The 17,386-nt window shown below is 46.9% G+C and overlaps 1 protein-coding gene across 6 annotated transcripts in view; it reads right to left on the reverse strand.

The window, feature by feature from the left end:
* arhgap33 (Rho GTPase activating protein 33) overlaps window positions 1-17,293 on the reverse strand; it is a 46,258-nt gene extending 28,965 nt beyond the window's left edge. For 2 of the 6 annotated variants that reach the window (XM_062538672.1, XM_062538668.1), the window contains exons 1-2: window positions 16,956-17,293; window positions 2,999-3,067 (exon numbers count right to left, since the gene is read on the reverse strand). Coding sequence is in view for 3 of the 6 variants with exons in the window: in XM_062538668.1 (XP_062394652.1) it covers window positions 2,999-3,067; window positions 16,956-16,974 (88 nt within the window). In the remaining 3 variants the exon portion in view is untranslated. Of the gene's footprint in view, window positions 1-2,998; window positions 3,068-15,510; window positions 16,367-16,955 lie in introns of those variants that run through there. The other 4 variants (XM_062538671.1, XM_062538669.1, XM_062538673.1 and 1 more) reach the window with 3 other exon arrangements.
* Between the last annotated feature and the right edge of the window lie 93 nt (window positions 17,294-17,386).

A 17,386-nucleotide genomic window follows, 5' to 3' on the forward strand; every position in this document is an offset into this window, starting at 1 on the left:
AGTAATCATCTATCTAACTCCTGTCCACATGAACACACACACACACACACACACACACACACACACACACACACACACACACACACACACATACACATAGCGGGTCAACCAAGGAGAACAAGAATAAACAAACTATTGAGGCAGTGACATTCCTGGTGAATAAAGTATGTCGAAAGCTGATTAAGATATAGTGCTTCTCATGGGAGGCTTGCTGATAATCACTTTCACTCACAATAGGAGGAGTGTGTGTATATGAGAGAGAGAGGGAAAGGGAGAGAGAGACAGACAGACAGACAGACAGACAGACAGACAGGCGGAGAAAAGAGAAGGCCTATATGTGTGTGAAATATTGCTCTGAATATGTGTGTGTGTGTGTGTGTGTGTGTGTGAGAGAGAGAGAGAATGAGCGAGAGAGGAGTAGGCCTTTGTGTGTGTGTGTGTGTGTGTGTGAAGATCGTTGAGAATATGCGCGCGCATGTGTGTAAGGGAGAGTGAGAGGGATCAAGCAATCCACTAGTAGTGCCCCACAGAGTATTCAACATTAGAACGATGACCTCATCTCCACATCATCTTCCCTCTCTATGCATTTGGATGACTCATCCAGTGTCCACAAACCACACCACACACTTCAAGAGACTCCACTGCAAGCTCAACCCAGCTCAGCTCCCATAATCCTCCTCTTCTGATGTCCATATTTGTGTGTGGACTGAGTTCAAAGGTCATGGGTGATGGGTGCTCATCCCCCACCTCCACCCCTCCTTTCCTCTCTTGTCCAAAGGAACAGGTGAGCTGTCCATGTTGGACAGGGTGGTGCTCTTATGCAAACCAGCACCTGGTCGCACACGCAGGAACAAACACAGCCTATTTGCTTGCCTCTCTGGCTGCAGCACCTGGTGAGTAACCGGTGTCTGGGCTGAGCTAAGCTAAGCTAAACTAGAAGGCTAGCACAGATGTTAGCAAAGCAGAAATAATCTAACACGGCCACACCGTGACACACCAAACCTTACAGTGACCTGGTGTGGCAGCCTACAACCGTGACACGGCACATAATACAAAAATCAATTCTATTCAAGCCATCCTTATTAGATCATCTGTCTTTGTAAACAAACTGGGACCATCTTTGATTGACTGACCAACATCCTGCATGACCGGTCTACACTTTTAACGCCCACACACGGGGACTGGGCAGCGTGGCCCTCAGATGAGGCCGCGGTGGAGGCGGCCTCGTCCCGCTGCAACCCCACCCTCCCCCAGTAACTCCACACCGCCTCTGCTGCCGCCGCTGGTTCGGGTTTCCAGCCGACAGACGGAGCCGCACAAAAGCCAACTGTAAACAGATCTGCGGCGCACGACTCCGCCGCTCCACGAACCACCCACCACCTACCCATCCGCCGCACACACACCAGCAGGCTCTGCCCATGCAGGAGCACACAGACGTGCCGATGTGCCACTCAGAGGCTCTGCCCTCACCATGGATGATGTAAGCCATGCTTGAAAAACAATCCAGGCCAGAGCCCAAAGAGAAATGAAAAGAACACAATGCTCACAGTGGCATATGGCACATTTGGTCTCGGGGCGCAATAACTCTGACCGCTGAAACACTGACCCTTCACGCACCATCTTCATGTCTCTCCCTTTCTCACTTATCCGCTAAGTACCTTCAGCACCATCTTCCTCTTCCTGAACATGTCCGGGTCTCCAGCAGACGTCCCAGGACACCTTGGAGTATGGGAGGGGTGGGCTAAGCTGGGCTGAGGGATTCAGATGTCAGTCAGTGGAGTCGTAGGCCAAAGCTTCCCTCTGCTTGTGCGGCTCCATCACCACCACCACCTCGGCTGTCTAGCTCTTCCTCCGCTCTCTGCTCATACCAACCCTGCCCTTCCCTGGCCGTCCACCACGACCAGCTACTCGCACTGCCGTCTGCCCGACTGACCGGTAACCAGAGCTAGCGCTGTTGCTGCTGCTGCTGCGCCGAGACGCACGCACACACACACGAACACACCCCTCACACCTGTTGAATATTTCACGACCCCAAAGGCTGATCTGAAGTCCGGGGTCACTGCCAGCATGTCAGCTGTTCTTGGGAGGATGAGAGGCTGGTCATGTGATTTCAAGGCTTTCCTATTGTGCTACATGGGCAGTATGGGCTGTTACCCTGTGAAGAGCATACATCCAAAACAGTCTCAGTTCTGAAGAGCTATGGGAAGGATTGCATTTCACAAGAATGGCTCCCACATCAACTGGACACACACATGACGGCTGAACAACTCTGGTGTCACCTGCACGGGGCTTAAACTACTTAGTTCCTCTTCAAAACACAAAAGGTCTAGTCTAGAACACCAGTGGAAATCAACACATCCCACCCCAACCCACCAGTTCCCCTGACGGCACACAACACCAGTTGTGCCTCAGAACAGTAAGTAAGCTATCTAACCCTCCGGCTTCCCAAGTGTAACGGCAGCCAGCTGGAATGATAGCTGTGCAGTATGCATGTTAAGTAAACCTCCTTCCTGACGCCTTAAGAGACGAGCTAGTAAGAGCTGCTAGCACATGTGGGTTTTTAGCTCCCTTGCTAGCACATGCAGGTACAGGGCTGAGCCGCGCTGTTGGTGAAACACAACGCAGCTAAATAAGTCTCTGCAGCTCACAAAGTCAAAATACCTCGAGGGGAAAAAGGTAAAACATGCTTACGTCACCAGTTCTACGCTGACACAGACCAAAGTAAAACCAGCAACCGATTAAAATAAGCCGACATCAAAGTAAAAAACCCCACAGCAACATGCATTTACAATACACATGTACACAGTGGACCACATTGACTCACATGCTTACACGATGATGCTCAACACATAGGCCTACATAGACCTGAAAATAACCAACCAACAGACTACGTGCAGAGCAACAGCATCACAAATCAGACAAACACAAGACACACACAGAAACACACACATATATGGTACGACACAGAACAGACAGGGTTTAGAGAGGGGACACTTACCAGGCATGTCTGTCAGGCTCAATGCTCGCACAAACATGGCGCATTTCCGAACCCACTGGGGTCCCGACACTTGACACAGGGAAAGGAAGATAAAGTCCATTTAATCTCACACCAAGGAGTGCGCGAGAGGCTTGTGTGTGACAGCAGTGTGTGTCATTTCTATATACATCAAAGCACCTCTGATATCCCAGGTGACACTAGTGAAATTGAGTACTGACATTTGACAAATTTACATTTTTTTTTTACGCTTTAAAGAAGTTTATGAATTTGAAACTTACTCGGCAACACCAAATATGAAAATACATGTGTGGATGGATTTATGAACTTAATATGAAACAGCAGTAGGCAGTACTGGTTCTGATGAGAAGGACACAAACTCCCACCCCATCATCAGACAGCAGTTTACACTGAAGACACAGAGGTATGTGTGGCAGTCAGTGACCTCGAGAAACGTTGATCTGTGTGAAAACTCGCCAGATTTCTCCTTTAATGACCACTGAAGTCAAGCGCCCTTAATGACCACTAAAGTAAGCTGCCAGCTGTGTTTGTTTGTTTGTGTGCGTGCATGGCTTCGGGCTGCTGTTTGTGACACGTGTGTAAGTTGGAGAATGGACTGTAATTTTCATTCATCAACCCCCTCCCCCAAAAACACACACACACACACCCCTTTCATAACAGCTTATCTCACAAGCAAAGAACACAAACACAGTTTAAATGCTCGCGTGCATGATGATGACAGAGATAAAGATAACTGCCATGAAAACTACAATTCTGATGATAATGATGAGATCATGCAGACAGATTATTGTGAGGCAAGCACAGAGGCCATACCAGAGAGAGAGGGAGAGAGAGAGAGAGAGAGAGGGAGAGAGGGAGAAAGAGAGGGAGAGAGGGAGGGAGGGAGAGGGAGCAAGTGAGTGAGTGATTGAAAGAGTGAGTGACAGTGAATGAGTGAGCATGAGTGAGTGAAAGTGGCCATAGAGGGTGTGTTCTGGGCGTGTTCTGCATGCTCACTGTCTGGGGGGGTTGAGGCTACTGCAGACAACTGTGGCCCAGGGGACCTACTGATCCCATCAACTGGACGGATGTAGGGGAAAGGGGGGGTCGGGGCGGAGGCGCCAGACAGACACGAGTGTGATGGGCTGTGTTTATGGTTACGGTTACACAGCCTCCCTCACGCGCCTTACTCTCTCTCTCGCTCGCTCGCCCTCCACCGTCGTTCGACCCCTTCTCCCCCACGCCCCACCCTTTTCCCTCTTCACTCTCCATCCAGCTTTCACTTTCTCTCCCCCTCCCCCTCTCCTCGGCCTCTTCTCCTCTCTCCCTCTTTCCCCTCGTCGCTCATCCAATTCTCTCCCATTTCAAGGCACTGTGTGCTGACCACACTGTACGCCCAGCGTAACGAACTTTGGCCGTCCGGAGTTTACATTAATATTAATTCAAGGACTGAAACAGAATTGGCAGCACATTCAATTTGCATTCCAACTAAAGAGTTAGAAAAAAAGTATGCATATTTGTATATGTATACAGTTACAGTATATGTGTGTGTGTGTGTGTGTGTGTGTGTGTGTGTGTATGTGTGTGTGTATATATGTATATATATATATATATATAATTATGTATATGTATGTGTTCACTCTCTATAGGCTAAACCTTATACAACCAAACAAAAAACACTGTGGTGCCTTGGACTGTAACTTCTGCCTAACAGCCAGGGTTTTATTGATGGACTTGGGGAACCTGCTCTGGGTGTCCCTGTGGGGCTGTTTCGAAGCTTAAACAAGAGGGAATAAGGGCAACCTCAGTGCACATCCGTGTGAAATCCTCTGGAATGGGGACTATTTGGCTGCTATGGGAACTGGGGCGGCCCTTGAAAGCTGCTGGCGGGACCAGGGGAGTGTTTGTGTAGGGAGGCTTTCTCCGGCTGTGGGAGAGCAGAGCTGTGTGCTATTGCTGCTGCTGCTGCTCCCTTTGCTCTGGGCAGGGCTGGGCTGTGCTGACCAGAGCTCAGCTGTCGGCAATGATCTGGCCGTCCAGGGATTCCAACCTGCAGCAGTAGCTTTTGTAAGCCACACAAGAGGACGAGGAGTAGGTGTGTGACACGCACTCCAACAACCCCATGGTTTTTCCATAGGCTTCTGAAAGGCCAAAGGCTCAAAGCTGCCCATGTTGGTCCTTTGAGATTGAAAAGGGTTCTTTCATTGTTGCACATTTTCATTCAAATGACATGTTTGTTAGAGGTCTCAGGGGATTTATAAATTCATCATTTGAGATGATGAATTTGTTTGACATCTTCCTTGTCCTCATTTTCATATTCTACAAGGCAATTTGGTCTATTCAACCTATTTGAACCAAAACATACAGTTTGAGATGATTTGTTTTCCAAATCGCAACATATAATATCAACCTAGGAGTGCAAGTGGTTTCTGAGGGTTAAGGGGAGGTTTCCATGGCAACGTGGCAGCGGAGCTGGGTCAGAGGTAAGGTCTGATGAAAGGGAACTGGGAAGGCAAGCTGGACTGGCCAGCGTTCTGCTGAGACTGAGGGGGCTTCAGTGGGGCTTTATATAGCAGAGCAAGACTGTCAGGGTCGGTCAGATCAGACAAGAGGCATGTAGGGAAACGGCTGTTGCAGTGAGCAGGAACCACGACTCTGTACTCTGTGCACTGTGTGTGTGTGCGTGTGTGTATGTATATACGATATAAATATGCACACAGGAAACCAAATATGTATTCGCTTAGTCAACGCAGAAAGGTCTACGGAGCCATTTAAGGGTATCGACTGAAGACAAAGTGCGCCCTGCCATTCTGCTGACAGCGAACTACGACTACTGCGAGTTTGTGTGTTCCTGTGTGTGACACTCCAGTCAGTGGCGCGATGCCTGTAGGTACACAGCGGAAAGTGGGTCACAAATGTACGGCCACACACACATACATTCACTACACTACACTGGCTAGCACACACACACACACACACACACACACACACACACACACACACACACACACACACACACACACACACACACACACACACAATCATTATCTCTTTTTGTCCATCCTTGATATCAAGTCAGTAACTGCATTTGTCTTGTCAAATCGGCAGAGAGGAGGGAAGTCAAGGGCAAGGCCCAGTAAGCCAACTCTTCCATGCTCCATCCTCTGCCACATGGAATTACTCTTCATCCCACACAACCCCACACACATTCAGACAGAGAAAACGAATGGCATGGCTTAGTAAGCTCACACACATCAGCTTAGTAGGAGTACTCTAGTGGTTTGGAACACACACACACACATACTGTACATACAACCAATGGCTACCCCCAGTGCAACACTAAATCCACTCACTGTCCACTCACTTCTGTCAGTCACTCAAAATCCATCATGATTATTGTTTTTTTTCTCCCTTCTTTCTCTCCTTCAGCCTCTCTCCGCGTCTCTTTCTCTCAGCAGGTGTTCGGAATCTGACCTCAAAACAAGACAATGGCATGGCGGTAAACTCACTCAAGCAGAAGACAGGGGCTGTGCATTGTCCATTGTTTTTGCTAACCCTCCACTAGAGACAATGAAGGGGTGAGGAGTCTTGCTCCTCCTCGTCTTCACACCGTACAACGTTCTCAGACAAAGGGTAGTCTAGTGGGCTGGTCAGTAAGGAACTGTTCCATCACCTTTTTTGGGGGGGACGAGCTCTTCTGGAACTTTCTGAGAAGTACAACGTTTTGGGGGGGCAGCCGTGGTGCCATGACAGAGGTGGTGTCCTAAAGCTCATACAAGTTGAGTTGTCCATTCACACCAGGTCCTGGGTCATTTCTCAGTTCTATTCTGTCTCTTTGCCACTCAACTCTTGTCTAGAGTTCTACCCATCACAAACAAGGGCTAGAAAAGCCCCCTAAATAAAGACCATAAAGGAGTTGTTAGCATTTTACAAAGTTAGCCAGGTACTGAGGTAAGATTGAGTGAAGATGCATTGCAGTCTCCTCTCTCTCTTCTGCCTTGTGCATACAGGGAAGAAAACAGTCCCTCCTCCTCCATTCTCTCCCTTTCTCTTACGGCTCTTTCTCTCTCTCTGAGGGTGAAGAATGGGTTCAAAGGCTACTTTCATACTCACTCCATCCCTCTCTTAGGACAGTATAATGGACATGTCAGCTCACCCTCTCCCCCTGTCCTTCTTCTGGGAGATGAGGGAGGGAATAATGATGGGAACGGGGGGAGTCCCTTGATGGGAATGGTGTGTGCGTGTGTGTGTGTGTGTGTGTGTGTAAACCATTAGTGTGTTGGGAGGCATACTCAAGTATACGGCCTGTAGAGCCACATCAGAGTTTGAAGGGGGGAGACACACATCACCTCATAAATGATGAGGAGGACATACTTGCCAGTCAAGTGGGTGCCTAGAGGGGAAGGAGGTAGAGGTGCTTACATTAACGGGTTTGAGCTGTTGACAGCCAAAGCTGAAAAAAAAGTCTCTTATTCCGAGGGTCTTATTCACAGCCAAACACTGCAGCCCTGGTGAATGTGCCAAAATGTCCAGATCCCTTATTACTGGAGCAAAGAGCCTATACATCATCACGGGGAAAAAACATTAGCACAACAAAAGTGGAGAGAGAAGAGGAACAACATGAGCTTCAGAGCTCAGGGCCGATGGTATGTGGCCGTTCCTTGTTATTCAGCAATCTGTCTCTGTACCCTAATGGGAGGGGGGTGGGGTGTTTCCTTTCCTTCAGCTCCCCCCTCCTTCTACGGCATCCCTGTGCTTTTTTTTTTCTTGTGTGTGTCGTTTGGGAGCCCCCCTCCTGCCCTCCGACCTTTCAGAGAACAAAACAGGCCTTGGCCTTCCCATTCAGCTATGGCTTCCAAACGCTCTTGCCTCCTAGCCCCCCCTCTCCTTCTCCCTCCAAACCCATCCAACCCCCCGCCCTCTCCACAAACCCCCGAGTGAAAACCCCCCATCCAACCCCCAACACTCCAAAAGAAACTCTTTCATAGTCGTGCAGCTTCCTGCTTTCCCGCTCTTGGCCCTCGCTCTGTGCGTTTCTTCAGGCCAGTGTGGCATGCAACATCTCCAATGATGCAACAGCCCTTCAGCCTCCCGCCACGCCTCCCCAATGAACCCCCCCTCCTCCCCCCGCCTACCTCCACCCAGCCCCAGCCCCGCGGGCCAAAGTCTAGCATGGGAAAAAGCCGGGCGGAGGTCGCATACTGGTGGTGGCGTTGCTAGTGGTGGTTCAGGATTGTGTATGCGAGCAAGGTCAATTTTATCATGAGCATTCCTGGAGAGTCTCTTGGAAACTAGGCTGCCACCCCCCACATCCCGGCTGGAGTGCTCAGTCCCCTTTCTTTGGAGCAACAGGAAAGGGGTAGAGTCACACACAGCATACTAAACACCATCCTCTCAACCCATCTGCAGGCAAGACACAGAAGGAGGGAGAGAGAGAGAGAAAGAGACAGACAGAGAGACTGAGAGAGAGAGAAAGTAGATAGGAATAGGAGTGAAGCAATACAAAGAGAAAGAGAAGACTGCAAAAGAGAGATTCGAGATGAAAATAAGAGACTTGGCAGAAAGCACAGGTTTGCAGAGACGAAAACGTGCATTGAGAGTTAGCGGCGTGCAAAAGCGTGTGTGTGTGTGCGCACGTTTCCAAGGGGTGCCAACTGGGCATTTGTGTTGGTACTATGGAGCTTTCTGGGCAGGGGATCAAAGCAGGCTCTTCTATAGGCCCTCGGTGCTAAAGGTGGTCTATTTTTCTCTTTCACTCACTGAAAGTGAAGAATGATGGGGAGACACTTGGTAGTAAAGCTATTCAGAAGAACAGAAACCAAACAACGCCCATATAAGGGCATAAAGTATATGGGGCGAGAGCCACTGAGCTGACTGGAGATGGATGCTAGCGCTAACGCTACAGGCCAGACTCTGTGATGGAGGAGTGGGGCAACAGTGCAGTGTGCCAGGGAGGGCATGCCTGTTCCCCTCAGTGGCTTAGGCTACGCGTTAGCGTTAGCTGCCAGGATACGAATGATGACACACATCGCCACTGTGCACAGTCATGCAAACCAGGGAAGCGGGGGACAAATGGAAGGGGGAAAAAAACGAATGCATATCAGGAAGGGGAAAAGGGAAAAGATTAAGCTTAGCTTCTAACACTCGCTTCGGGATCTTGTTAGTGTTGGATAAATGATGAGATGAGTTAAAGTGGAACATCCTTGAAACAAGCGGAGACATAACAAAGACACATCAGAAGAAAAGGACTGGTGTGTGTGTGAAGCCATAAGGTAGATTATTCTATAAGCGTGACAAAGAGAGGCTGCAAATGCTGATAAGACACAGAAAGACAAGGAAGGAAGAGAAGCGAAGGAAGAGAAGCGAGGGATGAGGGAGGAAGAGAAGCGAGGGATGAGGGAGGGACTCATGCTTGAAAAGAGGACACGGGAGAGACCGACAGGGATAGAAGCAGAAATAGAGGAGGAGAAGAAATCAAGTGGTGAGAGAAAGGGAGCACTAAAAGGAGAGACATATAAAAATGGTCCGTCACTGTCGGGGAGAGAGTCCGAGAGTGAGGGAATCGGAGAAAGACAGACAAAGAGAGAGGCCGAGAGATAGAGGAGACAGGAGGGTGTGGCGGCGCTCACTGGCCGTTGGCTGGCTATGAAGGGAGGAGATGATGAGGGGTGACGGGGCGTGAGGACGGGCCCTTCTCCCTAAATCTGTCCCCGCAGCACTTGGGGCTGGTCATCGCCTCGGGGCCAAAGCCGCCAGGGGCCACAGCTTAGTCTGGGAAAGGGGTCAGATGACCAGCTGGTCAAGACATGGACACTTTCCCTAAAATGTCTATCAAAACCTCCTGCCTTGGTCAAACAAACAAAACAAATTACAGCCCAACCCTACCCAACATGTTCATTAGGGCAATCATCGTTGCCTTCAGTCTTTAAATCTTGTTCTTCTACGGGTTGTCCGCTCATCATTTTCCAACTTAATAACCAAAAAGCCTCTTCTACTATGAGATTAATAATTGCAATCTTCAGACTTATAGTAGAATACAATAATTAATGCTGATGGGGTCATATCCATGAAGTACAATGGAGTACTTTAGCCTGAGGGCAGTGAAGCCCAGCCCTGCAGCTGAATTTGTGCTACGCTAACACCCCCCTCCCCCCCCCCACCACCAACACCACCACCCCAGATGCCTTTTGCCGACCTGGCCCCAGCCTCCGATCACCGCTCAGTCTGCCTTGGTAACTCAGTTTGTGGACTCAGGGCCACTCAGTCAGTCAAACTGCACAATCTGAGAGACATTTCGGGGTCAGCTGACTGTGACTCCACTTCCGCACATACCAGCGGCATGAATCATCCCACTGTGGTTTCAGCGGCTCGAGATGATGCTGCAACTCTACAGTTAGGTTGACATGCAGCGTCCAGATTAAGTTCAGAGTGAGGACCCAGCCTGCCCTGCACATAAGAACAGCTCATTGTGGGGACATCAAAGAGGAAGGCACAGTTATAATTGGTGTAATAACATCTTCAGAGAGAAAAAACGTCCAATGATTTATGTGAATATATACCAAAGGGACGTAAATAAAATAATTGCTGGGATTGCCAAAGCACTTCGACACTAGCATGAATAAATGTTTGATTCATGTTTGAGGTGAACCCAGAGCGTGCATCATCAAAAATGTCCAGGATTGACAAGCTATGTTTGTCTGCAAAAACATAGGAATGGAAGAACAGCTGGCATTTGGTTGTGAGCTGAAGATTCTCAAACATGCCACTGTATCCCAAGAGGTCCTATTGACTTGGAGCTCTGACAAAGTGAAATACAAAGCAACTCTTTGCTTCCAACTCTGCTCCACTCATTCTGTCTAGTGATGTAGGCACCTGCTGGGATGAAAATGTTTTAGTGTAGATCCATTTCCTGGCCCAATCACAAGCACACAACAAAATGTGAGGCACTCTCCGCCATGATGGACTGACCACTGCCAAGAGAATGTTCTCTACCAGTTTGTGCAAAATGTTTTCCACCAGTTTGTTTCTAACAGTGGAAAATTCAAGGTTCCTCGTATAGAATACTGTATCTCTCGATGCACGAGTAGGCTATAATAATCCTCCTGTGGACTGTAGCAGGCTACGCAATGTTACACGTTCCAAATCTAGTAAGAGGAAGGAAATGAGTAATCTTTGAGTAATAAGTAGTCATCTGCCTGTGTGAAGGTGTGCATATGAGGTGGAGAGTGTGTTCCTAACATTCATTTCACATTGGCCATCACTGATGTGATTGACTGTTCAACTGATGGATTCCAAAGTTTGCACTTGTCGACCTTTATTAAAAGGTACACATTGGTGGTTTAGGTGTTTTTGGTGACTGTTGCAATATACTGTATTTATACTTTACTCTGCTGTTGTAAATAGCAAACTTCTCGTGTCTTATCCCCCTTGAACACGATTTAAATGCTTTTGTTGGTGAGGTGGAGGATTAACAACAGGCAAAAATCTCAACAGAGCTATACACTGACAAGGTAATGTTTCACGATTCTCACGATATTTGTCAGGCTGCTGTTCTTGAAGTTGCATGGCTACTTCTTTGCTGTAAGGCTATGTTAGGTGAATGATTCCCCTATTACAAGTTTGTTTACCATTAAATTGGCTTCGTAAAGGTGAAAATCTTGCATAGTGAACTCTCTTACATTTCACATAGTGGTGACTGATGCCAATAAAAGCATCAGTCACCACTTCTTGGTGACATTACAGTAATTAAGACCAGTAAAGGTTCACCTTTTACATAACAAATCTATACCATTAAACAAATACAAATTCAATAAAAGTCTGCTTTAAACAATTTAATTGGCTGTCAAGGGTCCTTGATTGCTATTAAACTTTCAATGCTGCTCATGCTATGCTTTACCCTGGACATACAGAGTTGTCCACTCCTCACGTGGCCAAGGCTTGTTTGCCTCCCTGACTGCCCTTGGTGAGGTTTGACACAGGCCCCTATGGAGACAGGCTTGTGCCATCCTATCACCTCACTGGATCAGGGAAGGGTAAACAGGAAGTGGGGAAATGAGCAGATGAAACCTGACGGGCCGGATCTGTCCAGTGGCCACGAGCTCTCTTTCTCTCTCTCTCTCTCTCTCTCTCTCTCTCCCCCCCACGCTTTCATCCATCCGTGCTTCCCATCATCTCTTCTTTCTTGATACCATCAGCATGCCTCTCTCCTCTCTTCTTCTCTCCCTCCACCTTTCTGTTTTATATGCCATATTTACATAATTATATTCTGAGCAAGAGACAGCTGAGCATGAAGAGGAGGAGATTGCGTAACAGGCAGAGTTGGACCTGACACAAACAGCAGGCTTCCTGTGATGTGGTTGGTTTGCAAGTAGCCTACAGTGCCTACGCTATCTTTGTGTGTGTGTGTATGTGTGTCGCTCAATGAATAGGCTCTCTCTGCCTGTGTGTTTCAGTCAAGTGTATGTGTGTGTGTGTGTGTGTGTGTGTGTGTGTGTGTGTGTGTGTGTGTGTGTGTGTGTGTGTGTGTGTGTGTGTGTGTGTGTGTGTGTTTTCAGTGTTCAGTCAAGAGGAGGTTATAACTATCAGTTCCCCCCTCTCCTCATTAAGAATGGTCTCTAATCCTATGAGGAGAGGCTACATCCTTAAGGCCACAGCTGGAACCTGTCTCTAACAAGTGCAATAATGAGGGCTACACTCAACCAGCACAACTATGGGGTCCTCTCAGATGCAAATGGCCTATTTATAACTAAGGTTGATGGTCTACTGAAATTAACTGATGCTGATCATCAGTAATGACTAGGTCTACTTAGTTACTAGACTCTGTAGAGAATAGGGTAGGAGCTGAAAAGTAGGCTATGCAAAGACAATACTTAAGGCTTGTCAAGAAGTAGACTAATCTTTGAGTGTAAAAAGAATCAAGGATCCAATTAAAAATAATTTAAGTCCGAGGCTGGGTTTAGGCCACATTGTTGTTGGAGAACCATTTCACTGGGCAGCTCAGACCAAAATTAATCATATTGAGTGAATATTTGAGGAACGAAGTGTACAAAGCGACATCATTTAGCTCACTCAGTCAGAGGTAGGACACAAATTAAGAGACTCATTACTCTACATTCACGTCTGTTGTGTATTGATTTTCTTTCAAAATGTCTGCCAGAAGAAACAGGTGAAAATAGGCATACAGTCAAATTCTTGTATGTAACCTCGCTACTGACGACAAAATATACATCGCACAGATGTTGAAAAGAACGGGCATGATCATTTGTGTCCAAGTGTGCTATACACACGTGCACCTGCATAAGCAGCTCAAGCCTACACACACACTGTCAGACAGTGCAATGATGCTGCGTTTGTAATGAAACACCTCAGTCAGCCACTTGCCGGTGCCATGACAGGGCGTCTCACCCTTAAGAAGCTTGGCAATGCTAAGTCACACCAGCTGGAGCCAGAATTAGACTGACCACAAGTCAATGGGGGAAGAAAAGAGAGTGTGCTGCTTATGACATGTGTTTAATTTTCCAAAAGCGCGCTAGGGCAAAAATCGCTGTTAGGTGCAATGATAGACGGAGTGACATGTTTGGAAAACTCATATTATGCCGAACGCTCCCTGGCACTGGCTGCTTGTTGCTGAAGACTCCCTGGTACTGAGAGTATGTTGTGGTGAAACCACAACACACAAAATATTACTGAATCTACTGAATATTATAATAAAGACATTCTATTAGAAGGAAAAGGCTCATCTTGATTTGCTTGCAAAACACTGGTCTGTTATGAGAGTATGCCTGATACCACATTGGGCCTTTGAAAAGATGTTGAGGTCCTTTGAAAATGATCATTTCAAGGCTAGACTTTAGTTCACCCTTTCATATGGCTAAGCAGGGTCCAATGGGCCGTCACAGGGTGCAGTGTGAAACCCTGACTGACTCAGTATCTCTGAGATCAGGTGAGAGGCTCTACTGACTGCTCTGCTCCTCAGGCACCAACGTTATAAGCAGGTGAGCATGAGTTATGGTATCAGTGGAAGCATGACTAATCACACTACCAAGAAAACAAGATTGCTCATGATCATTCACCTTTAAGCAGAAAGGTCTCCCACACACACACAGACACACAGACACCTCCCCCAGACACACACATCTTGACACACACACAACATTATGAAACACAACAAAAACCTCACACAGACTACACTGCAGGCTATCCACACCCTAATTTCTCAAGAGCCATGAATGTGAACATGTTTTAGTTTGGTTCAGTATTAAGGGTCTCCGGCTAACTCACTTTTCTACATCTCTTAATAATGATTAAAATAACACCACATGTGCTCGGATGATGAGTCCATCTGATGTGTTCTTTTCAGTAGGACAAGGTCTGTAGGCTAGATGTGTTTGTCTAGTGAACCGTTTCTATCCGTTCCACCTGTCTATGCAAAGCATGCCCTGGGCAAACACTTGGAACAGGAAATGTGCGCACCATGGCTGTAGCTATGAATATATCCAACTAAATTCCCAAGATGTAATGCAGCATGAATTGATCAGTAGGCCTAGCCTATAAACTACTACTAAGTTACAGTAGGCCTAGGCCTATAAGAAAAGGTTCACCAGAGCAATGACTAACCAAACGTTGTCAAACAAAGTTACTCAAAACCTCTTTTATCCACTACTACTATTATTATTATCATGATTTGTTCTCATAAGATGGAGAAATATATATGTATTCTATTATCATCTTATTTGTCCATATGTGTACAAGACACGTTCAAGACGTGCAATTAGGCCTAGACAGAAACTGACGTGTGAGATCATTGAGCCTTATTGCAACAGGATAGCCTGTACCGACAACACACCTCTCATGAATGACCTAAGGCGCGTTAGGCAAACAATGGTGATGACCATAACGGCTGGGACACATGACTGCAACAGACAGCGACGTCAAATAAAACCTAATATATACCAGATATATAAGTGCAGCAAAGTTGCGCATATAGTCGCGTTCAACGTCAAGGATGAGTGGCTCACTTCATCACTGAATCCCTGATCATCGAGGACAACAACGCCTTTCGCGCGTGAAGGGAGGGGCACAGTGTACATGAGGTTTGCTCCCAAACTTAATGATTTATTCCAGTGTTAACGTTACTTGAGACAACTACAATGTTTAGATCTGCAGAAGTGCGTTCGTTTTAATATTTCAAGCCCAATACCAGGGCTGGTCACTGACCAGTAAGCGTGTAGCTCATGGCAACAAGGGAAATCAGCATCTAGGAGGAAAGCAGGGTTGGCTATCCAAGCCTAGAACTAATGATAACGTTGCTAAATGTAAGACTGTGCTTGGCAACAGCACTAGCGATAGCTAGTCAACTACCAGAGTACGAACAAACGTTAGACATCTTTATTGCCTCAATGAGAGTGGGTTAAAAGAGTCGAACTATGCCCAGCGTTAATGAATATGTAGCAGCAATGAAAGGGATTTCATTGTAAAGAAGTAGCTCATGATAGCGATTAAGCCACACGACTCACCACCATTCCGATATCCAGGTTCGAGGGATGAGACTGGGGTTTGGAGAACTCCGTCTTCAAATCTCTCCCAGTTCCGAGTTTTTCTGAATAATTACTGTCGACGCCTCCTTGGTCGTGTGTTTAGTTTTCCCACTTGAATCTTTAGCGGTGGTTCTCACATTGTCAATGTTCCAAAGGTGGTAGAAATCAATGTGACAATTATCTACCAGACAACTCTGAAACAAGGGGATCGCTCTGCTGACTACCCCTTGAACAGAAGCAACGAGGAGGAGGGACGCAGATAAAAAAGGGGGTGGCTTGTTCAGTTGTTAGGTTAACAACACGTTCCCATTCATCGGCTTATATACTCTCTCTAACATATGGCTAACTTGTGCGCATAGTGGCTCGTGACGCTCTGCAAGTAAGCGCTACAGCAGGTATTCAAATAAATGTTATCCATCAAAGGTGTTCCTCGGTTCCATCATGATGTCTCTACACGCCATGTGCAGCCCTCAGATTAGCCACCCTCAACAACCCTCCTCCAGTCCTCAGCCTCATCACTGTTTAAAAGAGAATACTCTGGGCGCTTTCGCCATAACCAACACGTAGCGTGGGGAAACAAAAGCAATACGAGGGCCACGAGAGCAAATAAAATCGTGCTCGGTCATTTCAATTCTCTAGCTCGTCATCGAATATTCACCCTCGGTAGTAGTGTTGATTCTACGACAACGGATAGACTATAGCTACTAATACTGTTCCCACTTCTCTCTACAGCTCCCTTATTTTAACATGAACGCACCCATTGAGGTGCCCCCGCTGGACAAAAGGTATAGAAAACATGGGGATGCACAGAGACGTGGGTTAAGGTTGCGGGCTCTTTCAAAGTAGGCCTAGTCCCCATACATCAGATCAGATGGCACCGCCACAAAGAAAGGTTTTGCGGAATAGTGTTTACCACTTTTAATGGCTACGTGAATTATCGTTTGTGTTCTCACCATTCCTCACTTTTGACAAATGAAAGAGTCGCGATGTTCGTATTTTATACACCGCTCATCATCCTATTACTTTCCTAGACATCCCCCTAATCCATAATACGGTTTAACATGTCGCGATCTGTCAAGAGGATCTTCGTACATCACACGAAAGCCCACTCTGGCCCTGGACATTATTTTGCGCTGCATTCATGATGACCGACAAAGCATATGGCTAGACTATCACATTAGACAGCAATGCAGAATGTAGTAATATAGGCTAACATGTAAATAGGGAACTGTAACATGCAAGTTATCAATTTATTTCCATACGTTTATGGAATTAGGACGAGTTGAATGCATAGCATATTTTCCAAATGTGCGAGTTAATTTGTTCCATCGTGGGCACTGATTATTTCATAATGAAGTCCTAACCATACACAAACAATTCGGCCTTTATCAGGGATGAAAGAATAAGAAATCAAGGCAACGTACCCGTGCCTCGTCTCTGCATGTCCTATGTCCGAGTGGGTTACATAGGAACTCGTTTAAAGAAGTGGGAGTTTTATCAGACAAAAGAAGAAGTTATTGTGCAGAATGCATGTCAGACCGGGTTGGATGTGCGTATTTCCACGGAAACAAGGAAATGAGAATATTCTAATCTAAGGAATGTCTTCTCAAACACTCACAGCTGTCAGTTGGCCAACTGCTTTACTGTTAGGGAATGTAGAACACAAATTCATTAGTGAAACAGCAAGTGATTCAACTTAAATATTTCAAAGATACTGGCCCATAAGACAAACATCCTACAGCCCCAAATTAAAAAGCCCTGCATAGTACATTGCTGGCTGAAGTCTGCCTGCGGGACTCAATGACACAATGGCTCTGAACACAATAGAACACCTGCTCCACCTAGTGGTGATTTC

This window comes from Sardina pilchardus, chromosome 6 (assembly GCF_963854185.1).
Source record: "Sardina pilchardus chromosome 6, fSarPil1.1, whole genome shotgun sequence".
NCBI classification, from domain to species: domain Eukaryota; kingdom Metazoa; phylum Chordata; class Actinopteri; order Clupeiformes; family Clupeidae; genus Sardina; species Sardina pilchardus.